Genomic DNA, 26,834 nt, shown 5'->3' on the forward strand with positions numbered 1-26,834 from the left:
CTCCTGAGTAATTAGAGCTGAAAATAATCTATTTAAGATCTCCCCCATCTCTTTTGGCTCCATGCACATATGATCACACTGAGAACCAGTTGTGTCCCTTACTTTCATTTTGACCTTAATATATCTGTAGAAGCTCTTGGGATTCTCTTTCTTGGGAAGCTCTTGAGCAACCTTCATGCCTTCTAGCCCTGCTGATTTCCCTCTTAAGTGTTCTGTTGTAGTTCTTATACTCATTAAATGTCTTGCTGCCTATACCTGCTATGCAGCACCTTCTTCTTAACCAGGGCCTCATTTGTGTGGATGTTGTACATGGAATATCAGAACACTGAATCTGAACCAATGTGTTGTCTTTGGAAATAATGTAGTACAATTCACCAACATAATAACAGGGCTTTGAGTATTAAGTTATAAGGGTGGATTTCATAAGCTTTATGTATTCCCTTAAGTTTAGAACAATGGGAAGTAATCCTATCAAGCTATTTAAAATTATTAAGGGGAACAAATTGTGAGTAGCAGAAAATAAAACTTAGCCATATAGAAGTAAAATTAGGAAGCGGTTATCATGCTCACTAAGAAGCACTTTTAAGTGAAAGTCTGTACAGCCATCTTCTACTCCCCAAAAAAGACAGAAGCTGTCATATTACTGAACTTGTCAATATTTTGAGTTGCAAGCCCACAAATACAAAGAAGTCCATATGGTAGCAATAAATACACTGCAAAGATGTCATTTTGTATTGTCTCCAAAATTAATTTAATTGATAATTTATTGAATCACCAGCTTTTTTAAAAATACATTTAATTCAAAAGATGGAATTCACTTGAAACTTGTCTAACATACTTTGTGTGGATCACTCAGCATAATTGTTGAGAAACTGCATGAAGTTAGAACTGCTTCTGGAATCCATGAGGAGCCCAACATCTGAGTACTTTTAAAGTAAGGCTGCAAGGATTTCTAAGTGTTAGAGACTTACACATTCATTAGCATGGCAGCAGAGATTATTTGGATTATCAATATGCTTATTCACTGCTACAAGTGCTGTTCATCAAAGTTTGAAGTCAATTTATTATCTAATTATACGTGTCACCGTATACTACCCTGAGATTAATTTTCCTGCAGGCATTCACAGTAGAACAAATAAGTTCAAAGTTCAACTAAAATTTATTATCAGAGTACATACATATCACCACATAAAAAACTTGAGATTCCTTTTCCTGTAGATCTATAAAATAGTAACTATAAACAGGATCAATGAAAAATCAATGAGAGTGCAGAAGACAACAATTGTGCAAGTGCAAATATAAGTAAATTACAGTAAATAGCAAGAGCGTAAAATAACACAATAAAGAGTTTAAAGTGAGATTATTGGCTGTGGGACTGGAAAGTACTGGTGGATGTCAATAAACAACTCACCTTTCCACCAGAAATTGGTACCATCAATCTCAGGCCAGACTTGGTTCTCTGGTCCAATACATTACAGATAATCTACATTGTGGTACTCACAGTCCCATGGTATGGTTCAGTAGCTAAAGCATATCAGTGCAAAGGGCTACGCAAGCAGATCCAGCAGCAGAAGCTCAGCGATGGGGCTGGAAAAGTTTGTCCTTTGGAAGTGGGTGATAGGGGATTTATAGCCACATCCACCATCAAATTGCAGAGCGAGTTTGGAATTTATGGGTCAGACTCTGCAGCATACCATCAGAGCCACATCAGAAGTAACAGAAAGAAGCAGTCAGTGGCTTTGGATCAAGCAAAAAGACCTGTTCTGGGCATCAAGAGAGTGGCAGGACAGAGTGGGGGTGGTGACTGTGGGATTCAAGAAGTCATTGTCAAGCCCTCCGAAGGTGTAGTGGGCTAATTGATGAAACATCGAGGAAGGAGGGTGCCCACTTGAAAACCCCTGGGTGCCAACCCTGTGCCACTCCCAACATCAAGGCAGTCTCGAGCAAGTGCTCACAACCCATTGGCACAAGGGCTATTAACAGCTTATATTGTGTTTTTTAAAAATTTCAATAGATGTTTTGGAAGAGGACAGCGAGGCTTTGAGAAGAAGTGCGGCGGCGGCCATTTTCAAATTGCTTCTCAGATCGGAGTTCTGAGAGGCGGGACTGCGCAGGCGCGTGAAGGAGGCCTGGGAAGGAGGGAAGATATAAAAAGGAGAGAAGGAGTGAGGTAGTTCTCTTTTGGAAGAGGACAGCGAGGCTTTGAGAAGAAGTGCGGCGGCGGCCATTTTCAAATTGCTTCTCAGATCGGAGTTCTGAGAGGCGGGACTGCGCAGGCGCGTGAAGGAGGGAAGATATAAAAAGAACGCAGCCTTAAGCAGCGGGCAGCTTCGTTTGCGGGCAGCGGAGTGAGCCGGGAGCAGAGTGTAGGGCTTGGGCTCAGAGGGCTTAGGCGGAAGAGGGCACAGTAGGCTTATCTTTTAGTTCTCCTTGTTATTTTCAGTTATTCGGGAAGTATGAGTGTGAGGGCAGCTTGTTGTTCTCGGTGTCGGATGTGGGAGGTCCTGGAGTCTCCGAGCCACCCGGACGTCCACATCTGCGCCAGGTGTGTCGAACTGCAGCTCCTGAGGGACTGAGTTAGGGAACTGGAGCTGCAGCTCGATGACCTTCGCCTGGTCAGGGAGAGTGAGGAGGTGATAGAGAGGAGTTACAGGCAGGTGGTCACTCCGGGGCCACGGGAGGCAGATAGGTGGGTCACGGTCAGGAAGGGGAAGGGGCAGGTACTAGAGAGTACCCCAGTGGCTGTACCCCTTGACAATAAGTACTCATGTTTGAGTACTGTTGGGGGGGGACAGCCTACCTGGAGGAAGTGACAGTGGCCGGGCCTCCGGCACAGAGGACGGCCCTGTAGCTCAGAAGGGTAGGGATAGAAGAAAGAGGACCATAGTAATAGGGGACTCGATAGTCAGGGGTTCAGGCAGGCGATTCTGTGGAGGTGATCGGGAGTCCCGGATGGTAGTTTGCCTCCCTGGTGCCAGGGTCTGGGACGTTTCTGATCGCGTCCAAGATATCCTGAAGTGGGAGGGTGAGGAGCCAGAGGTCGTGGTACATGTAGGTACCAATGACATAGGTAGGAAAGGGGAAGAGGTCCTGAAACGAGAGTATAGGGAGTTAGGAAGGCAGTTAAGAAGAAGGCCCGCAAAGGTAGTAATCTCGGGATTACTGCCTGTGCCACGCGACAGTGAGAGTAGGAATGGAATTAGGTGGAGGATGAATTCGTGGTTGAGGGATTGGAGCAGGGGGCAGGGATTCAAGTTTCTGGATCATTGGGACCTCTTCTGGGGCAGGCGTGACCTGTTCAAGAAGGACGGGTTACACTTGAATCCTGGGGGGACCAATATCCTAGCGGGGAGGTTTGCTAGGGCTACAGGGCAGACTTTAAACTAGTAAGATGGGGGGGGGGGGGCGGAAATCAATTTGAGGAAACTATGGGAGAGGAGGTTAGTTCACCAGTAGAGCAAGTAAGTAGACAGTGCGTGAGGGAGGAAAGGCAGGTGATGGAGAAGGGATGCGCTCAGCCCGAAGTTGTAGAGGAGAAGAAAGAAAAGGATAATAAATTTGAATGCATTTCTAGGGATGAAAAGAGAGGAGGAGGTGGAGAGTATCTTAAATGTATCTATTTTAATGCTAGGAGCATTGTAAGAAAGGTGGATGAGCTTAAAGTGTGGATTGATACCTGAAATTATGATGTTGTAGCTATTAGTGAAACATGGTTGCAGGAAGGGTGTGATTGGCAACTAAATATTCCTGGATTTAGTTGCTTCAGGTGTGATAGAGTAGGAGGGGCCTGAGGAGGAGGTGTTGCATTGCTTGTCCGAGAAAATCTTATGGCGGTGCTTTGGAAGGATAGATTACAGAGCTCCTCTAGGGAGGTTATTTGGGTGGAATTGAGGAATGGGAAAGGTGTAGTAACACTGATAGGAGTGTATTATAGGCCACCTAATGGAGAGCGTGAGTTGGAAGAGCAAATGTGTAAGGAGATAGCAGATATTTGTAGTAAACACAAGGTGGTGATTGTGGGAGATTTTAATTTTCCACACATAGATTGGGAAGCTCATTCTGTAAAAGGACTGGATGGTTTAGAGTTTGTGAAATGTGTGCAGGATAGTTTTTTGCAACAATACATAGAAGTACCGACTAGAGATGGGGCAGTGTTGGATCTCCTGTTAGGGAATGCGATAGGTCAGCTGACAGATGTATGTGTTGGGGAGCACTTCGGGTCCAGTGATCACAATAGCATTAGCTTCAATATAATTATGGAGAAGGACAGGACTGGACCTAGAGTTGAGATTTTTGATTGGAGAAAGGCTAACTTTGAGGAGATGCGCAGGGATTTAGAGAGAGTGGATTGGGTCAAGTTGTTTTATGGGAAGGATGTAATAGAGAAATGGAGGTCATTTAAGGGTGAAATTATGAGGGTACAGAATCTTTATGTTCCTGTTCGGTTGAAAGGAAAGGTTAAAGGTTTGAAAGCACCATGGTTTTCAAGGGATATTAGAAACTTGGTTCGAAAAAAGAGGGATGTCTACAATAGATATAGGCAGCATGGAGTAAAGGAATTGCTCGAGGAATATAAAGAATGTAAAAGGAAACTTAAGAAAGAGATTAGAAAAGCTAAAAGAAGTTACGAGTTTGGTTTGGCAAATAAGGTGGAAGTAAATCCGAAAGGCTTCTACAGTTATACTAAAAGCAAGAGGATAGTGAGGGATAAAATTGGTCCCTTAGAGAATCAGGGTGGTCAGCTATGTGTGGAGCCGAGGGAGATGGGAGAGATTTTGAACGATTTCTTCTCTTCGGTATTCACTAAGGAGAAGGATATTGAATGGTGTAAGGTGTGGGAAACAAGTAAGGAAGTTATGGAACCTATGACAATTAAAGAGGTGGAAGTACTGGCGCTTTTAAGAAATTTAAAAGTGGATAAATCTCCGGGTCCTGACCGGATATTCCTCAGGACCTTGAGGGAAGTTTGTGTAGAGATAGCAGGAGCTCTGACGGAGATCTTTCAGATGTCATTAGAAACGGGGATTGTGCCGGAGGATTGGCATATTGCTCACGTGGTTCCATTGTTTAAAAAGGGTTCTAGAAGTAAGCCTGGCAATTATAGACCTGTCAGTTTGACATCAGTGGTGGGTAAATTAATGGAAAGTATTCTTAGAGATAGTATTTCTAATTATCTGGATAGACAGGATCTGATTAGGAGTAGCCAGCATGGATTTGTGCGTGGAAGGTCATGTTTGACAAACCTTATTGAATTTTTTGAAGTAGTTACGAGGAATGTTGACGAGGGTAAGGCAGTGGATGTAGTCTATATGGACTTCAGCAAGGCCTTTGACAAAGTTCCACATGGAAGGTTAGTTAAGAAGGTTCAGTCGTTAGGTATTAATGCTGGAGTAATAAAATGGATTCAACAGTGGCTAGATGGGAGATGCCAGAGAGTAGTGGTGGATAATTGTTTATCGGGATGGAGGCCGGTGACTAGCGGGGTGCCTCAGGGATCTGTTTTGGGCCCAATGTTGTTTGTAATATAAATAAATGATCTGGATGATGGGGTGGTAAATTGGATTAGTAAGTATGCTGATGATACTAAGGTAGGAGGTGTTGTGGATAATGAGATGGGTTTTCAAAGCTTGCAGGGAGATTTATGCCGGTTAGAAGAATGGGCTGAATGTTGGCAGATGGAGTTTAATGCTGAGAAGTGTGAGGTTCTACATTTTGGCAGGAATAATCCAAATAGAACATACAGGGTAAATGGTAGGGCATTGAGGAATGCAGTGGAACAGAGAGATCTAGGAATAACAGTGCATAGTTCCCTGAAGGTGGAGTCTCATGTAGATAGGGTGGTGAAGAAGGCTTTTGGAACGCTGGCCTTTATAAATCAGAGCATTGAGTACAGAAGTTGGGATGTAATGTTAAAATTGTACAAGGCATTGGTAAGGCCAAATTTGGAATATTGTGTACAGTTCTGGTCACCGAATTATAGGAAAGATATCAATAAATTAGAGAGAGTGCAGAGACGATTTACTAGGATGTTACCTGGGTTTCAGCACTTAAGTTACAGAGAAAGGTTGAACAAGATAGGTCTCTATTCATTGGAGCGTAGAAGACTGAGGGGGGATTTGATCGAGGTATTTAAAATGTTGAGAGGGATAGATAGAGTTGACGTGAATAGGCTGTTTCCATTGAGAGTAGGGGAGATTCAAACGAGAGGACATGATTTGAGAGTTAGGGGGCAAAAGTTTAAGGGAAACACGAGGGGGTATTTCTTTACTCAGAGAGTGATAGCTGTGTGGAATGAGCTTCCTGTAGAAGTAGTAGAGGCCAGTTCAGTTGTGTCATTTAAGGTAAAATTGGATAGGTATATGGACAGGAAAGGAGTGGAGGGTTATGGGCTGAGTGCGGGTAGGTGGGACTAGGTGAGATTAAGAGTTCGGCATGGACTAGGAGGGCCGGAATGGCCTGTTTCCGTGCTGTGATTGTTATATGGTTATATGTTATATGTTTAGTTATCTTGTTCAAGAGCGTGATGATTGAGTGGTAGTAACTGTTCTCGAACTTGGTGGTGCCAGTCCTGAGGCACTTGTACCTACAAATACAGCAGAATCAATGAAAAACTACACACAAGACTGACAGCCAATGTGAAAAGAAAATAAACTGTGGAAATGCCAAAAAAAAACATAATAAGTAAATGATCAAGTCTGGAAGCAAAGCAGAAATCTTTCATGTTGTTATATTGACTACCAAAAAGCGTTCGATTCTGTCCCACACTAATGGTTAATGGAAGTTAATTGTGAAATTCCTACAACATCCAATGAAGCATTGGTGTACTATAATCACTCCATCTATTAACAACCAAAATAGAACAACTACCATTACCAAAATAAACCGAGGCATTTTTCGGGGTGACTCTCTAAGCCCGCTACGGATTTGTTTAGCTTTAAACTTGCTCTCTAAGTTACTGTATTGGACGAAAATAGTGTATCCAATCAAAAACAACCAAACAAATTATACCTTGACATATCTGTTGTACACGGCTGATTTGAAATTGTACGCTTCTTCATCAGTAAAGCTGAAGCAATTAATTCAAATAGAACAATTTTCATAAGATATAAACACGAACTTTGGACTAGATAAGTGCAGAACATTAAACATAAAAGTGCCGTAGATCTAGTAGAACATAGAACAAAGTAGCAAGGTACAATGCAACTGATGGATGTACATGAAACACGTAAGTATTTGGGTTATCAACAAGCAACGAAAATAGACCATATTGCAACAAAGGAAACTTTTCAACAAAATTTACTTCAGGGCTTAAGAAAATCTACCAAATCTATCAGTAGTAAAAATGTAGCAAATGCAATGAATGCTTTCCTTTATTTTTCAGTCTGGATGAAGGGTCTCGGCCTGAAACATCGACTGTTTATTCATTTCCATAGATTCTGCCTGACCTGTTGAGTTCCTCCGGCATTTTGTGTGTGTTGCAATAAATACTTTTGCTATACCCATATTAATGTATTATTTTTGCATAATATCTCGGATTGAAACCAATCTGGAAAATTTACAAAGAAATATAAGAAATGAAACAACAAGTTTTAGTAAACTATGTATACTCAAACACACTTAGATCAATACTACCTAGGATAGAAGGAGGAGGAGGAATAACAGACATAAAAATTTATACAACAGTCAGATAAAACTTCTAAGAATATATTTTCATCAATGAAAACAGGGTTCAGCAATCCTAATAAGAATTACAAAACACAAACTTAAATGAGATCACAATGTGAAAAAGTGAAAAAATTGTCACTATAGAAGAAAAAGTTAGCCCATGGAAGAGCATTTACCCCATGGAAGACATCTCCATGACCTGAGAAAACTAGATATTGATACAGAAGTATCAAATGCCTGGCTCAGAGTTGGAGAGCTCTTCCCTGAAACAGAGGGGTTTCTTATGGCAATATAGTTCTAGGTGGCTAATAGAAAAAATGATTTAAAAAATACATAATAAAAGACCAACAAATTCAAGATGATAAATGCAGAAAATGCCAAGAGAAACCAGAAACAATCCAACATATTACGGGATCGTGCAGCAGTTTATAACTCAAGTCTGATTACTTACACAGGCACATTCAAGTGGCAAACATCATTTACCAAATCTTCCTTTAAAATAACAATTTATAAAAGACACCATACTTTATCTGAATCAGGTTTATTATCACAGGCATTTAGTCATGCAATTTCTTAACTTAGCAGCAGTTCAATGCAATACATGATAATGTAGAAAGAGGGGACAAAGAAAGAGGAAATTATGACAGAGCAGGCTCCTGTGCCTCTTTCCTGATGGTAACAATAAGAAGACAGACATACTTTATTGATCCCGAGGGAAATTGGGTTTCATTACAGCTGCACCAACCAAGAATAGTGAAGAAATATCACAATATAAAACCATAAATAATTAAATAATAATAAGTTAATCATGCCAAGTGGAAATAAGTCCAGGACCGGCCTATTGGCTCAGGGTGTCTGACATTCCGAGGGAGGAGTTGTAAAGTTTGATGGCCACAGGTAGGAATGACTTCCTATGATGCTCAGTGTTGCATCTCGGTGGAATGAGTCTCTGGCTGAATGTACTCCTGTGCCTAACCAGTACATTATGGAGTGGATGGGAGTCATTATCCAAGATGGCATGCAACTTGGACAGCATCCTCTTTTCAGACACCACGGTCAGAGAGTCCAGTTCCACCCCCACAACATCACTGGCCTTACGAATGAGTTTGTTGATTCTGTTGGTGTTTGCTACCCTCAGCCTGCTGCCCCAGCACACAACAGCAAACATGATAGTACTGGCCACCACAGCCTCGTAGAACATCCTCAGCATCTTCCAGCAGATGTTAAAAGACATCAGTCTCCTCAGGAAATAGAGAGGGCTCTGACCCTTCTTGTAGTCAGCCTCGGTGTTCTTTGACCAGCCCAGTTTATTGTCAATTCATATCCCCAGGTATTTGTAATCCTCCACCATGTCCACACTGACCCCTCGGATGGATACAGGGGTCACCAGTGCATTAGCCCTCCTCAGGTCCATCACCAGCTCCTTAGTCTTTTTCACATTAAGCTGCAGATGATTCTGCTCAAACCATGTGACAGTTTCCCACGGTAGCCCTGTACTCAGCCTCATCTCCCTTGCTGTTGCATCCAACTATGGCAGAAGAGGGCATGTCCTGGGTGAAGGGTGCCCTTACTAATGAACCTCACCTTTCTGAGGCACCACTTCTTGAAGATGTCTTGGAAACTATGGAGGCTAGTATCCAAGATGGAGCTGACTAGTTTTTTGAATTTTTGTAGCTTCTTTCGTCCTATGCAGTAACCTCCTCCCCCCCCCCCCCATACCAGAGAGTGATGCAGCCTAACAATATGCTCTCCATGGTACATCGATAGAAGTTTTGAAGTGTTTTAGTTGACAAACCAAATCTGTTCAAATGAATAAATATACCTTCTGTCTTGCCTTCTTTATAGCTGCAGCGATATATTGGGATCAGGTTAGATTCTCAAAGGTCTTGACACCCAGGAACTTGAAATTGCTCACTCACTCCACTTCTGATCCTTCTGAGGATTAGTTCCTGTTCCTTCGTCTTACCCTTCCTGAAGTCCACAATCATCTCTTCCTTCTTACTGACATTGAGTGCAATGTTGTTGCTTGTATTTGCCTTACTATAAATACAAGGTTGGAGTCTAAGTCCTACAAATTATATTATGACTGATCCATTATTATAGATAGGGCAATCAATAATAACCATCCAGACATTATATTGCAGGATAAAAAAGCAAGAACAACTTAATAGATATAGCCATTCCAAACACATACAAGATACCGAAATGAATAAGTGAAAATGCCAGAAATATGCTGAATTCAAAGAGGAAATTGAAGGACTATGGAATATGAACAGAGTATACAGTGAATTGGTATTTTCAACTGGTATCATCCCAAAGTCACTATACAATAGCATTAAACATTTAGGCCTACCTGGCAATATTTATGTAAACCTTTAGAAAGCCACAATACTAAACACCACTAGAATAACCTGAAAGAATCCAGAAATTGAGAAATTAGTGTGCTCCTTGATGGGATCCTTGATGATGGATGCTGCTTTCTTCTGGTAGCGCTCCTTGTAGGTGTGCTCAATGGTGGGAAAGGTTTTTCCTACGATGAACTGGATTGGATCTCCTGTTCTTGTAGGCATTTCCATTCGCAGGCATTGGTGTTTCCAAACCAGGCTATGATACAATTAGTCAGGATACTTTTAATTGTGCATCTGTACAAGTTTGTCAAGGATTTAGATGACATGCCAAATCTGCACAAACTTCTGAGAAAGTAGTGGTGCTGCTGTGACTTCCTTGTGATGGCACTTACGTGCTGGTCCCAGGACAGATCCTCTAAAATGATGATGCCAAGGAATTTAAAGTTACATCTGATCTCTAATGAGCACTGGCTCATGGATCTCTGGTTTCTTCCTCCTGTAGTCAATAGCCCTATTTTTCAAATATCCTTGTCTATATATGAAATTATCCTTTTCTCAGTGGTTGATTGCTTCATATATTCATTTTAAAGTTCACATTGTTTTATTCATTTCTTAAAGTATGCCTTTAATAGAATACTATTTACCTTAGTCTGCCTCTAAATCTCTTATTCTCCCCTCTTCCATCTCCTAGTCACTAAATGCTCTGTTCTTAGATACTTTTGAAAGTATCTTCAAAACTTGGAAATTTATGATTTTTGTAATTTTGAAATTGATGATTTTGAATTGTATCCTACAAGCTGTTCTATGTAGCAGATGGCTTGTTTACCCTTTGTTATATGCATTTTAATCAGCAGTACTTAAGTTACTGACCTGCTCAACAATCAGGTACCTACTCACCTGTGAATTTCCTGCACTCTTGAGAATACTTGGAGTGGTATTTCTGCTGCACTTATCTATGTAATTGGAGAGCATTCCATCACTCTCTTCTTTGTGCAACATTGATAGATAAAGGCTTTTGGGATGTAAGGAGGAGTCAATCACTGCATGATGCTTAGCCTGTGTCCTGCAGATGTGACTGCAATTGTTATATATTTCTACAATACTTGCCTTTTAATTTCAAAGCTGTCATTTGTTCAGAGGCAGAGATGCATGTAAATTGTCAGCCACACATTGACCCACACCTGTAAATGAAGTGAATACTGCATATACTTGGAACATATCCACACACACACACACACACACACACACACACACACACACACACACACACACACACACACACACCCCTCCCCCCCCCCAAGCCGAGTAACTCTGTCTTCATCAATTTCAATTGCCTTTTTACTAATTGTGGCAGCGCAGTGACCTGGAATGCTTGATAATGATCTTGGAATTAAACTTTTAGTCTAATGAAGTGCATCTTATTAACATCCACAAAAAGGATTGTTTTGTCAGTGGAGATAAACTGTGGATGCCCTCATGACAGTGAGGGACCGAACAACATAATAACACATTATCTTCCCTCTGCACATTCAATTTTGATATAGGGTCTTGACCTGAAACATTAATCACCCTTTTTTCCCCTGCTTGACTTGCTGAATTTCTCCAGCAGTTTGTTTCTTTGCTCCAGATTCCAACATTGGCAATCATTTGTGTCTCTAAACACACTGGAGTTGGTTACAGCAATAATTTGGCAATGCCTATGAAATTGTCTGAAGCAGCCACTATCAGTTGAACAGTGCTACTAGTAACTTAGCAATTGAACTGTTGTTGAAATGCAATATTTTAAGACATTTGTGAGCCCTTGCTGCATTATCTGTTGCATGTCCGATCTTGGCAAAGTTGTACTGCACATTTCATCCTTGGATGTACAACCTGGTGGGTTTCCAGGCAGAGAAAGAATAGGGTGGAGCTGGAAGGAACTTTGGAAGACAGCAAAAAATGATCAAGCCTTGGGTTGGAGTGGGAGAAGGTGGGGGAGGAGATTATTTAAAAGAATTGTGGCACGTAGTCAGGAGTTAATGAGGGGAGCTTGTAGGAATCAAAATCAGGCTGGAGTAACCGTGTAAGTTGCTCTGGAGGTTGGAGACAGTGGTGGATAGCAAACTTGGAAAGTTGTCTATGGTGTGCTGGAATGTTTAGGAGAGGGGGTTTATCTGAAATATTAAAGGAAAGCTAGGAGTTCAAAAGTTCAACAAAAAATCTGAATTGTCTCCTGATTGACCTTTGGAAATCAAGTTTGCTCCACGCTCACACTCAGTTTTGCCTAATTGAATCTCTGGAGTAGCATGAAACAACTTAAAATTGGTCATTACTTTTTATTTTGGGGAGAATTGATTTCAACTGCATATTGCTGGAAAAAAGCTGTATTATGTGATTAAGTTTCTAGACAATAATGTCTTTAAACTGCTAACATTGTTGGTGACAGTAGAAGAACTTAATTGTCTTTGTAACCTCACAAAATTTAAAAAAATGCCTTAATGAAACTTAAAAAGGCAAATAACATGGATTTGTAAACAGTGAGCAAAAAAATTATGCTTGTGGAACTGGTGAGGCTGCAGTTATATAATCAAGTGCAGATTTGGGCATTTGATTATAGTTAGCATATAAAGCTATGGAATCTTTGCAGAAGCACTCATTAGGTTATCATTTAGGAAGAACAGTAATTGTTATGTAAATGCTTGAGCAGTTTTAGCTGTGCCAGACCTGAAAAAGTTAAGGAACATAATTGTTTTAAATATAATTATTCTGAACCGTAGAAAGAAAGCTATAAAAATTTCTGTGCTGTTGAGATGATAGTCCAATAGCATAAATTTAAGATAATTGCAAAACATCAAGGTTTGAAAAAAGTCTATAAGTAGGTTTGAAATATTATTTACTATTATTTAGTATGTAGATGATTTAAAAATAAATTTAATTCCTGCTTGAACAAGAAGAGTATTAAACATTTATTTATATGAAGTAAAATCAAGTGACTGATGTGGAGAAAAATACCTAAACGTGTTTGATCTGTCGTAGCTTGTTTCTGCAATGGTAATTTTGTAAATGTATGACTAACACTAAGAATGTTACGGTGACTGCATATGATGCGATAGGAGTACCTTTGAAACCAGTTATATTCTGGATAGCAAACAATGCAGTTTTGCATTTTTCAAATGATTAAAAACAGCATTTTTAATCTGTAATAATGTTGATTATTAGCTGAAGTTTTCTTTTGTATTTACTGTGTACTTTTTTCCTACTTGTACTTTATACACGAGAACTCTTATTCCAGAAGCAGAAGGAACACAAAATCTGAGAAACTACTGGCACTCCTTAAGAGGTGGTTCCATTTTTCCTTGGGGTTGTTCTCTGAAGTGCTCCTGAGAATTTATTGCATATTAACAAATAACCGCACAGAAAGAGACAGAGCCTCATATGTGGATGCACAGCTGTAACAGGTCATGGAACAAAAGACACAAAATGAACTTGACCATAAACCAGTTGAAGCATATTGGAGTAAATTCCATATCATATGCTGGGAACAATATTTATTCAAGAGAAAGTAATTTTATTTCTGAATTAAAATTACCTTCTAGAGAAAAATGGTCAAGTTGATTTGCTGACAATATTTCCATTGTGCCTGTTATGAAAACATCAAATTGTTCTTGAGTTTATGTTCCTAAGGATTTCCTGTACTTAGCCAGTACTATATATAGCAGCTATACTGCATGCTGCTGTCAACTGTCTGCTGTCAGAGAATAAATTCATGTCTTACATACAGTACTTCCACCTCCCAGTTATGAATCAGTATTTACTGAATTGTCTTCTATTAAAATGTCAGTTTTCTTTGTCAGTATTGTATATTCAACCTCAGCAGAGACAGCTGAAGTACTGTAAGTGCCCTGCCAGTTTAGTAAAATCTACTATAACATTCTGACTTTAAATCCTCCTCTAATAATCACATGTCAGTAAACTAATTTACATTTTGATGTTGTCATAGCTTCTCCAGCAGTGTGTCTTTAATATTCTTCGAGAAGGATTTGCAATTTGTAATATCTTCGACTCATAAGCAGAAATGAAGCAACACTTAATTTACTATTAGATATATGCAAAATATACCAACTTCATCCTTCCTTAGAACAATTGCAAATGATGTTTTTATGTTCTTAATTGTCCATTTTGATGTGTAAGTTATTTTTAACTCATACTCTTTTTGAATGTAGTGTAAAATGAGATCTAGTTGTTTATTTTTAGTCATTGCTGTGAAAGATAGTGAAAGTAATTCAAATAACTAAGCATCAGGTTATTACTAAATTATGATCAAGTTTTCCAAGTAGATTGTTTTCTATTTATGATGTCTGGTGATTTCACAGTAATTATTGAACAATATTCCTTTGTGGACCAAATGCTTTGACTTTTGTTTAAGTAGTTATAACTGTGTGTCATCACTTTCAAAAATAATTTTTATACATGAATATATCCTGATCTTCTGGCCACCATTACTATAACTCTTTCACCTCCCCCACCCTTTCTATTTGCCCTAATTCCTCCTACTGGTTTCCCTCCCCCACTACACCCTTTTGCCCTCTCTAACCCCTCTCTCTATTTCATGCTCCAGCTTCATTATCGTCATATTACATCGTCTTCAGAGATTACCACTTCTGGTTATCACCTCCCAGCTTCTGGCACCATTCCCACTCTTTGCTTCCCCATCTGCTTATTACCACCCCACCCCCCACCTGAATCCATCTGTCAACTGCCAGCTCTTGCTCCATCTCTTCCCTCCACCTTTTTATATGCCTATCCCCTCTCCATCTTACATTTCAGATGAAAAGCATTTCCTCAAAATGTCGACTTCCAATTTCTCTCTATAGATGCTGTGCCTGATCTGTTGAGTTCCTCCAGTGTTCTGTGTGTTGCTCCAGATTCCTGGATCTGCACACACTTGTGTCTCCATACACAAAAACTTAGTCAGATCATACCATTTGATATCAATTTTCTTTCCAAAAGTGAAATGAACTTGGCTTATTTCTGTACTGTATAAATTGCAAATAAAGAGTAATTACTTCTATTACTACTCCAATACTAAATGGAAAATGCATTGTCAAAAGTTGGTTGCTTGTTCATTGGAGAAACAAAATGTGGAACAGTGCAGAGCACCTTTTTCAGATTGCAGCAGGATCCCAAGCCTCCAGATTCCTTTCACTTTAATTCTCCATTTCAAAGTTCACAGTAAATTCAGTATTAAAGTACGTAAACTCCCTTGAGATTCATTTTCTTGTAGCTGTTCACAGCAGAACAGACAAATAAAATAGAATCAATAAGAAACTACACGCAAGCAAAGACTGATAGATAACCAATGTGTAAAAAACTATGTAAATCAAAAAATAAATAGATAATACAGAGAGCATGAGTTGTAGAGTTCTTGAAAATGAATCTATAGGTTGTCAGAATCTGTTCAGAGTTGAGGTGAGTGAAGTTATCTATGCTGGTTCAAGTACCTAATGGTTGAAGGCTACCAACTGTTTCTGAACCTGGATGTGTGGGACCTAAGGTGCCAGATGGGATGGTTTGAATATCTCAGAAACTGCTGATCTCTTGGGATTTTCACACACAACAGTCTCTAGAGTTCATAGAGAATGGTGTGAAAAACAAAAAAAAATCCAGTGAGCGGCAGTTTTGTGGGCAAAAATGCCTTGTCAAGGAGAAAAGTCAGAGAAGAATGGCCAGACTGGTTCAAGCTGAGAAGAAGGTGACAATAACTCAAATAACTGTGCGTTATGACACTAGTATGCAGAAGAGCATCTCTGAACACGCAACATGTTGAACCTTGAAGTGGATAGCTGACAGCAGCAGACCAAGAGCATACGCTCAGTGGCCACTTTATTAGGTCCAAGAAGTACCTAATTAAGTAGCCACTGAGGGAAAAGATAAAGTCAGAATACCAGTATTACAGTGGAGTAAAGGGAATTACAGAGACATGAGAGAGGAGTTGGCCAAAGTTGATTGGAAGGGGACACTAGCAAGGATGATGGCAGAGTTGCAATTGCTGGAGTTTCTGGGACAATTTGGAAGGAATAGAAAAGATACATCCAAAAGATGAAGAAGTATTCTAAGTATTCAGAGTTGAGGTGCACTCCACCTAAAAAAAAAACATTGTGTAAGCCGAAGGACACACGCACGTCTACAACCATCCTCCCCGACTTTTCCCTTGAAGCCACTGCGGCCGGGTCTGCCTGGCTCGTATTGGCTTCGATAGCCACCAGCAAGCCTTGGTCAGATAGCACTTGGTCAGATAAAGCATTGATAAAGATAAAGATCAGATAAAGATAAAGCATTGGTCAGATAGCACTTGGAGTATTCAGAGCATATTTGAGCCCCTTATCTAAGAAAAAATACACTGGCATTGGAGAAGGTGCAGGAAAGATTTGCAAGAATGATTTTTGGAATGAAAGGGATAACAAATAAGGCATATTTGGCTCAGCCTGTACTCGCTGGAGTTGAGAAAAATGAGGGGAGGATCGCATTAAAACCTATTGAATATTAAAAGTCCTAGACAGAGTGGATGTGGAGAGGATGTTTCCTATGGTGGTTGAGTCTAGGACCAGAGGGTACAGCCTCAGAATAGAGGAACACCCATTTAGAACAGTGATGAAGGTGAATTTCTTTGGCCAGAGGGTGATAAACGGTGGAATTCATTGTCATGGACGACTGTGGAGGCCAAGTCATTAAGTATATTTGAAGTAAAGTAAGTGATGGTTTTTTTTTTAGCAAGGACATCAAAGGGTACGGGCAGAAGGCACGAGAATGGGGTTGAGAGGAATAATATATCAGCTATGATCAAATGGCAAAACAGACTCGATAGGATCAACTGTCCTAATTCTGCTCCTATGTCATATGGTCTTCAATACTACTTGTTTATCAATAACAATTGAAGTACTCTTGATTTCTATGGTTACTGCAGCTAATCTTGAATTAATACTTCTTAGGAGTGTAGAACATGTTTATTGAATATTGTTGCTGAGATTGATGAGAGTGATTTATAAAATGTATTATTCTTCACCTTTTCTATTATGTAAATGGGGATTACTTCGCTATGTTCAGAATCAGAGATATTTCTACACATGTCAGAACCTTAGAATACTTCACTGTTTTGGTAATAGTTCCATTGTCTTTGTTTAAATGCACATTTTATTTAATATATTGCAGGGTAAAAGCCAAAAAAGGAGTGAACTTGAAAAACATGTGGCCCAAAAAACCTGAAACCTGGCAGTTAAGATCAGAAATCGTGAATGGAGGAAAACATTCCACAGCCACAGTGGAGATGAATAGAAAGCAAGGAGTCTTAGATGGGTGAGGACAATTTCTGAAAGTACAAGTGGATTTGTCATGTACATTATTCAGTTTATATAGCATTTTCCTGATTATTGACCTTAATTTTGACAGCCACAGGAGCTTTTTGCATTGATGACCAAGTTTTCTGCAAACACCGAGTCAATTTCTCAATCATTTTGTTTTAAGATTTGAAGCAAGGTGCAAAAGGGGAAAGATCGTTCTGTTGCTTAGCCCAATGATCACTTAGAAATTTTTAAGCAGACAGGACCACGCAATAGTTATTTGGTGTTTCGCAACTAACTTTTAATCTCACTTCAGAATGTTACTCTTTGGAGAAATGTGTTTGATACACAGATGCTGAGTAAGAGAAAGAGTGAAAACTGCTTTTGAGTAGAATGTTTGTAGGAAAGTGTTCCAAGATTTACCTCAGCTACCGTTGTAAACCTATTGCATTTATTCAGCATTCCATTCGGATAGTATTGCATCAACTCTTAAGACAGCCATTGTCATTCTTTTGTGATATTCTAGACTCTGTAGCAAGAGTCTTGTTTTTATTGTCCTGCTTTCTTGCAGAAGAAACTGCAAGGATACTGCAACTCTTCTCTCTGTGAGCAACTTGCTTCTGATGATACCCCTTATTTAGCTGCAGCTTTTAAAAACAGCAGAATGGTTATGTACATGGCAGGAATAAATTCACCAGGTTCTCCCGATACTTAATGCAATTTTTCAACATCAGTGATTCATTTACTGGATTATATCTCAGCCACTTATTTGTATACTCTATTATAAGAGAAATGGTATTTAAATTTATCAACAAAACCAGTTTAGCTTGCACTGTGATATATTTGTTCCTGTTATTGCCCTCTCTGCATGCTGGCATGGAATTTATTGATTGCAAAATTAATTGAGTATCAGAACAAATAAAAATAGTTATGAATGTACAGTATGACATCAAGTGATACCGTAGTCAAAAGATTTTTTATGACAGTAGGATGCAAACAAATGGAATTACTTCTGATTATACAGACCTACATAGATATGAAAGCATAGAATAAGACCAGTTCAGCCACAAAGGCATTGCTGTACTTAACCTTCCCTCCAGCATCCTCCAAATCTTCCTCATTATATCCCTCTATTTCCTTTACCCAACCACTTAAAACCACCTGTACTCTTTGTATCAAGTAAAGTAACGTAACAGTTAGTATATTGCTATTACAACCCAGCAGTCAGAGATAGGGTTTCAATTCCTGTTGCTGTCTGTGAGGAATTTGTACATTCTCTCATTCTCTTCATGACTGCATGGGATTCCTCCCATATTCCAAAGTGTCCAGGTTAGGGTTAGTAAATTGTGGGCATGCTATGTTGGTGCTGGTGACGTTTGCAGCACATATTCAGACTGTTCGCCTTTGAAGCAAATGACACATTTCACTGTATGTTCAGATGTACATAAATAAATATATTCTCTTATAAGAATATAAGAACTTTAGACAGGCGCAGCTTTCAATTTTCAACTCTGTCAGGTTAGACCAGTTACTTATAACTTTCTTATTAAGTTTCTGGTAAACAGCTTAGGTTGATACTCCCTTAGTAATGTTGTTTTCTAACTTAAATCATACTGTTTAATCTATCAAAAAGTAATAATTTAATTGACTTTAGATAACCCCTCATCCTACTTCTTTGAAGACTAAAAGAGCCACTTCAAAGATCAAAAATGGGTTCCATATTTAGAATGAGGTTATGTCCGTTTCCAGATTATATAATTCCACTCTATGTAGTCAGCTGGGCATTTTTCATTGACAGTTGAGCTTGTGTATGTGTATTGTGTAAAATGGACTCATGCCCCATAGTAATACACAAGCTCAGGAAAGCTCATATTGTTGTTCACATCAGTACCAAAGACATGGGTAGGAAGGGTGACAGGTCCTGCAAAGTGAGTTCAGGGAATTGGATTCTAAAAGTTTAGGACTTCCAGGGTAATGATCTTAGGATTCCTACCTGTGACATCTGCTGGAGAGGCCAGAAATAGGAAGGTAATAAATTTTAACACATGACTAAGGAGATGGTACAAGAGGCAAGGCTTCAAATTTTTGGATCATTGGTCTCTCCTCCAGGGTACATGGGATCTGTAGATGGGATTGCATCTGAACTGGAGGGGAAGTACTGTCCTTGTGGGAAGGTTTGCTGGTGCTACACGAAGGTGTTTAAACCAGAGTTCCAGGTGGATGGAGCTGGATCGCCAAAGCAGATAGTGGAGTAGTTGAGGGGAAATATAATATTAAGCTTACATACAAAGTCAGTAATCGAAAGGCTGAGCATTATGGGATTAATCTTCTGAGTTGTGTGTACTTAAAAGCAAGAAGTATTTTAGGAAAGGCAGATGAGCTTAGTGCATGGATCAGCACATGGAATTATGAGATTGTAGGACTTGGTTGCAGGAGGGGCAGGACTGGCAGCTCAATGTGCCAAGATTCTGTTGTTTTAGATGTGATAGAGAGGGAGGGGATTTGGGGTGGGCTGGCATTTCTAGTCAGGGAAAATGTGAGAGTGCTCAGATAAGCAGACTGGACAGCCTGCCTACTAAGGTTATTCGGATAGAACTGACGAATAAGAAAAGGATGACCATGTTAATGAGATTATATTATGGGCCACCCAATAGTCAGTGTGATTTATAGGATCAAATTTGTAGAGGGATCACAGATTGTTGTAAGAAACATAATGTTGTGATGGTAGATGATTGTAACTTTCCACGTATTGACTGGGACTTCCACACTGTAAAAGGGCTGGATGGAATAGAGTTTGTCAAATGTGTTCAGGAACGTTTGCTTAATCAATACTTAGAGGTTCAAACAAGAGGAGGAGTTCTCATCCTAGGATCCACAGACTCCTTGCTTAATGGTATTGGTCCATGGCACAAAAAAAGTTGGGAACCCCTGAACTAGAGAGAGTGTGGTATTAGATCTCCTATTAGAGAATGAGACAGGGCAGGTGTCAGAAATTTGTGCAGGGGAACAGTTTGCATCTTGTAATCATAATGCCATTAATTTCAAGGTAGTTATGGAAAAAGATAGGTCTGGTCCTGGGATTGAGGTTCTAAGTTGGAGAAAGCCCAATTTTGATGATATTAGAAACGATCTGGCAAGTGTGGATGGGGACAGGTGACTTTCTGGAAAAGCTGTGCTTGGTAAGTGGGAGGCCTTTAAAAGTGGAATTTTGAGAGTACAAAGCCTGTGTGTTTTTTTCATAATAAAAGGCAAGGATGACAGGTTTAGCAATCCTTGGTTTTCAAGAGATATTGAGGTTCTGGTTAAGAAGAAGAGGTGTACAGCAGGTATAGTCAGCAAGGAGCACATGAAATGCTTGAGCAGTAATGCAAGAAATGCAAGAAAAAGAAAATGCATAAGAAGGAAATCAGGAGGGCTTAAAGAAGGCATGGGGTTGCTCTAGCAGACAAGGTGCAAGAGAAGGCTTCGAGAGATACATTAATAGTAAAACGATAGGAAGTGACAAAATTGGGCCTCCTGATGACATCTATGCTTGGAGTTGAAGGAGACGTAGGAGATAGTAAATTGATTTTTTGCACCTATGTTTACTCAGGAGATGGACATAAAGTCTGTAGAAGTGAAGCAATGCAGTAGTGAAGTCATAGATCATATGGAGGTTACAGAGGAGGAGATGTTTGCTATCTTGAGGCAAATTAGGGCGGATAAATCCCCAGTGCCTGACAAGTTGTTCTTTTGGACCTTGTGGAAGACTAGTGCAGAAATTTAATGGGCCCTAGCAGAGATATTTAAAATGTCCTTAGCAATGGATGAGGTGCAGGAGAAGTGAATGTTAATGTTGTTATGTTGTCTAAAGTAAGCCAGAAAATTATAGGCTGGTGAGACAGATATCAGGTGTGGTTAAGTTGTTGGAATATATTCTAAGGGACCAGATATATAAGTATTTAGACAGACAGGAAATGATAAGGGATAGTTAACATGGATTTGTGTGTGGTAGGTTGTATCTAACCAATCTTATAGAGTTTTTTGAGGAAGTTCACATGAAAATCGATGATGGCAAGGTATGGATATTGTCCACGTAGACTTTAGCAAGGCCTTTCACAAGATTCTGCATGGAAGGCTGGTCATGAAGGTTCATTTGCTTAGTATTCAGGATGAGGTAGTAAATTTGATTAGACTTCAGCTTTGTGGAAGAAGCCAGAGAGCAGTAGATGATTCTCTGTCTGACTGGAGGACTGTGACTAGTGGTGCACTGCAGGGATTCGTGTTGGATCCATTGTTTCTGTTATCTATATAAATGATCTGGATGATAATGTGGTAAACTGGATCATCAGATCTGCAGATGACACCAAGATTGGGGATTGGGGACAACAAGGTAGGCTATGAAAGCTTGCTGGGGTATCTGGACAAGCTGGAAAAATGGCAGATGGAATGCAATGCAGACAAATGTGAGGAGTTGCACTTTAGGAGGACTAACCAGAGTAGGTCTTACATTATGAGCGGTAGGAACTGAAGAGTGTGGTAGAACAGAGAGATCTGGGAATACAGATCCATAATTCCTTGAAAGTGGCGTTACAGGTAGGGTCATAAAGAGAGCTTTCGGCTTATTGGCCTTCATAAATCAGTATTGAGTACAGGAGTTGGGATGTCATGTTGAAGTTGTATAAGATGTTGGTGAGGCTTAATTTGGAGTATTTTGTCCAGTTCTTTTCACCTACCTACGGGAAAGATATCAATAAGATTAAAGGAACGCAGAGAAACTTAACAAGGATATTGCCATTACTTGAGGACTTGAGTTATAGGAAAAGGTTGAATAGGTTAGGACTTTATAGAAACATAGAAAACCTTCGGCCCACAAAGTTGTGCTGAACATTTTCCTAGCTTAGAAATGACTAGACATACCCATAGCCCTCTATTTTTCTAAACTCCATGTAACTATCCAAAAGTCTCTTAAAAGACCCTATCATATCCACCTCCACCACCGTTGCTGTCAGCCTATTCCACGCACTCACCACTCTCTGATTAAAAAACTTAGCCTTGACATCTCCTCTGTACTTACTCCCCAGCACCTTAAACCTGTGTCCTCTTGTGGCAACCATTTCAGCCCTGGGAAAAAGCTTCTAACTATCCACACAATCAATGCCTCTCATCATCTTATACATCTCTGTCAGGTCACCTCTCATCCTCTGTTGCTCCAAGGAGAAAAGGCCGAGTTGTTAAGGGAAACAGGAGGGAGAAATTTTTCAGTCAGAGTTTGGTGAGAGTGGAATGAGCTGCCAATGGAAGTGATGGACATAGGTTTGATTTCAACATTTAAGAAAAAATTAGATATAGATACATGGAAGGGAGGTACAGGCAAATGGAACCAGGCAACTTGGCGGAATTAATAGTTTAGCACCGACTGGAGGGGACAAAGGGCCTGTTTCTGTGCTATTATTTTTCCTTTTACATCTGCAAAATCTCTGTACCCTGCAATACAGTATGAGTTTCCAGTTTTCTGGCTCTGTTTGGCTCAGTTTCACCATGGATTTCTAGTCTCTCCCATTTTACACCAGGATAGCTTCAGGCCCTTCAGTTAATTCTTCCTTGAACAGAAACCTAACTAGTCTCCCTCCACCACCATCCTTTTTCACAGCTGAATCCATTGAAACACTAAGCATCCTATTTAAATTTTCTCAGTTCCTCCAAATCAGATATGTGCTTATGGAACCCTGCAAATGTGCATGTTTTGCCTCTGTCTTCTTGGGATAAATGGAACTGTCCTTCATCTCAAAGAATGGGTAAATGGCAAATTCACATGACTATACCTCTTCCAGTTCTCCCCAATGCCATCATATTCCTTTTAATGACAGTGCTTTCCACCTCAGAACTCCAAAATATCTTCTTTGTCTCTTAGTTGTTGTTTCCTCTTCACTGTATTTGACAGAGCTCTCAACTTCATCTATTCCACTTCCCCTTTATCTCATCCTTCTCCTACTATCCACTGCAAGGATGACAATCTCCTTTGTTCTCATCCTTAATCCCAATTTCCATTTTCAGTGGATCATTCATCATGGCTTCCATCACCTTCAATATGATGCCATTTCCTGACACATATTCCCTTCCCCTTGTGAAGGACCATTTCCTTCCATTACTCAGTTGTTCACCTATTCCATCGACAGCCACTTTCCTCTCAAAGTGAAACATCCTGTGAAACTGCTGGAGATGGAACAACTGTTGTTTTATCTTTTTCCCTTTATCCTAGATGAAGCAGTCAGTCATTGAACAAAGAATAGTCCACAGGAACAAGGGCTTTAGCCCTCAGTGTCAACACTGATCCTGATGCAAATGTAACTGATCCCATTTGTCTGCATCCATCCATTCCCTCCCTGTTCTTCTGCCTATCTAAGTGTCTCATAAACATTGTTAAAATATCTACACTTACTATTCCTTTGTACTTCCTCCGTTAGTGCACTGAATTCTAATTTACTTCATACAGTATTGAACAGATCCATGCCAGCTTTCATAATCTCATTCCACCTTTCCTCATTTCCTCATAGACCTGCATTTTTCCCTTTTCACATGCCCATCAACTCTTCTTTGACTCTTTCACCATTAACCTATAAGAAAGGATATTGTCTTTGGAATGTGAAAGGGAACTGGAGATGCATGGAAACCACAAGGAGAATATACAAACGTTGTACAGATAGGTCCTACGATCAGGAAAAATTTGGTTGTCTGAGTCGATGGGAGAGAGTGCTAGCTGCTGTGCTAGTGTGTTGTTCTTAGTTTTCACAACATACTCTCTATGTTGAAGAAATTGAAGAAACCAAATAAAGATTGATTGCAAACCAGAGAAAATCTGCAGATGCTGGAAATCCAAGCAATACACACACAAAATGCTGAAGGAACTCAGCAGTCCAGGCAGCATCTATGGAAAAGAGATGCTGCCGAAGGGTGTCGTCCTGAAATATTGACTGCACTTTAGTTCCTCCAGCATTTTGTGTGTGTTGCTAAAGATTGGTTGACAGTTTTACAGAATGTATCAGTTCACAGATTAAATTGCTTGTTGCTTTAGTTCTCTGTTAACTCTTCCTCTAGCGTTACACTGTTCCATCTTCCAGTTAAGCACATTACAGCTCCAAGACTGAACACTGAGTTCAAGAGTTTTCAATAATAAGCCTTTCCATGTTTTATAACAATTACCCAGTTCTAAAGTAACATTAACTCAGTTTTGTTCTCACCATTAATGCTGTCTGATTTGTTGGATATTCTGAGCATTCACTTTAATTTCCAACTGCAGTGGTTTGTGTCTCACTGTTCCAGCATTGTTTTGTATTCTCTCTGCCCTCATCCATCTTTATTCTCACATGACCTTCAGAGAGTTCAGCTCTGAATAACACAACTTTGTCAAACTCTCAGCCAGTGCCTCACTTGGTTTCCACTCTCAGACATTCCCTTTCTATACTCCTGCCCCTTCCCTGCATTGCAAAACATATTTGATTTCCTGGTTGTGATGAAGGTTCCTCAACCTGAAACATTATCTCTACTTCTCTCTCTGTAGATATTTCCTGACCTAATAAATATTTCCAACACTTTATCTTTTTAATTTAAAATGCCCATTGAGGAAGGTTTTTATGTTTGGAAAGAATCAGAGCAGATCAGAGAAATGAAAGTGGAAGTAAAGTTTATGCCATATAAACCATAGTGTTATTTGCCTTAAGATAATAGAAAAGGGCATATATATGATGAAAACCAGATAGGGCAAAACCTGATTTTTGAGAATAAATCTTGGCAGTGAATAGGCAGCAATATTATCAAATAATAATTTAAAACAGTAATAGAAATGCTTAGTATAATGTGGAATAGAATTCAGAAAAATATATATTCAGCTTAAAGGAAAGAACAGTCTTAGCATTCACATTATTGGAAGTTATACACATACATTACATGTATATATTCGAACATTATGATGTTGGGAAAAGAATAATGAAACATTTCCAAATCAGGAATATAACATAGGGAATTTACAGGTGGTAATGTTCCGATGCATCTTTTGCTTTTGCCTCTTGCTGTACAGTTTGCAGATTTGGGAGGTGCTGATGGTATAATTTAGGTCAATGACTGGAAACCATTTTGTAGTAATGTGCCTGTTTGGGGAATAATTTAATCATTGACCTTGCATTAAGGATTTTGGGAGACCAAAGTCAGGAAGAATAAAATGAGAATGGAAGGACAAATAATGTGAGATGAAAAATGAATGCTTCAGGTTAATTCTTTGCTTGTTCTAAATTTCTCTCAATCCTTTTGGTACCCTTTTGGCTAAAGTCCATTTAATCGTACCCTCAGGTTGTTTAGTGTGCCACAGTGGATCTGTTTTCCTGTGGGGTTTCTTTTGTTTCTTATTTGGGTTATCTATTTATTATGAATTATATAGGGTATCAATTAATTGCTGATAATATGCCTAGATAACATAATCTCAAATTAATTTGTTAAATATATAACACATAACTTGTGTACACAAATAAGATAAAATTGCATCATGGTTTTCAAAAAATTAATGTTTTATGCAATATATTTTGTAGTCAGCACATGGCATAGTATGTTGCTGTGGAATTTACATGTCCCTTCCCTGCAGTTTAGGAAGTTATGACTTCTTCCTTTGGACCTATATCTAACTCCGGCTTACATTGCTATCTTCTGCTACTGCACCCATGAATCCACTGTTGGATATCCTACTCCATTCCTCTGAACTTGCATTGCTTCAACAGGCCACATCTATACTTAAGCTTCTGTTTCTTATGTTCTTATAATAAAAATAGTAATTGAATAAGGACATGTTTTAATTGTTCAGCAATTTAAGAGTAATGAGTTTTATTGGTATATCTGTCATTTTGCCACCATTCTTTAACAAAGTTGCAACTATTTTCCAATGTGATTAGATTTACATAAATTTAAGACAGGCTTCAGATTTTACATTACTCTGGATTAAAGTAACTCAAGATGATATTTTACTCTGGGGTTACTAATCAATCTAGTCTAATTAACCAGTACCTTACCAGGTTTTATTTTGGTGATTTTATATTTTTGATCTAAATAATCACCTTGAACATGTTCTTTAAACTCTTCTTACTCTTACCCATAGTAATTGATCATTCTATTTAAAGATCATAATCCTACATGATTATTGCATTGGCTTTGTTGTGTGCAGATTTCTTGATTTCTATTGCTATCAGTCTCTAGAGTTTCTATATAATTTTGATCTTTTATATCTCATCTAACTAATGCAATTTCTTTTGTAGCTAAGATAATTTTTCATCTGTCTTTGTGTTATCCTTCATTATTAAATCTAACCTTCCCTCTGCCGTCAAGCCATCAGCACAATCAGTCTTGTCTGTTATTCTGAAACTCAAATACCTTGAAACATTTAGTTCTCAATCTTGGACACCATCCAACCATGCATCTATAATGCCTTTAAAGTCAGACCCATTAATCTCCATTTGTACAATCAATCTGTCCAAGTTTTTGT

The 26,834-nt window shown here is 39.3% G+C and overlaps 1 protein-coding gene across 1 annotated transcript in view; it reads left to right on the forward strand.

The window, feature by feature from the left end:
* tmem132e (transmembrane protein 132E) overlaps window positions 1-26,834 on the forward strand; it is a 585,697-nt gene that overhangs the window by 244,473 nt on the left and 314,390 nt on the right. The window contains exon 3 of the mRNA XM_073053675.1: window positions 17,202-17,345. Within this exon, the coding sequence (XP_072909776.1) occupies window positions 17,202-17,345 (144 nt within the window). The remainder of the gene's footprint in view (window positions 1-17,201; window positions 17,346-26,834) is intronic.

The sequence above is a fragment of the Hemitrygon akajei genome, chromosome 8, assembly GCF_048418815.1.
Source record: "Hemitrygon akajei chromosome 8, sHemAka1.3, whole genome shotgun sequence".
NCBI classification, from domain to species: Eukaryota; Metazoa; Chordata; class Chondrichthyes; order Myliobatiformes; family Dasyatidae; genus Hemitrygon; species Hemitrygon akajei.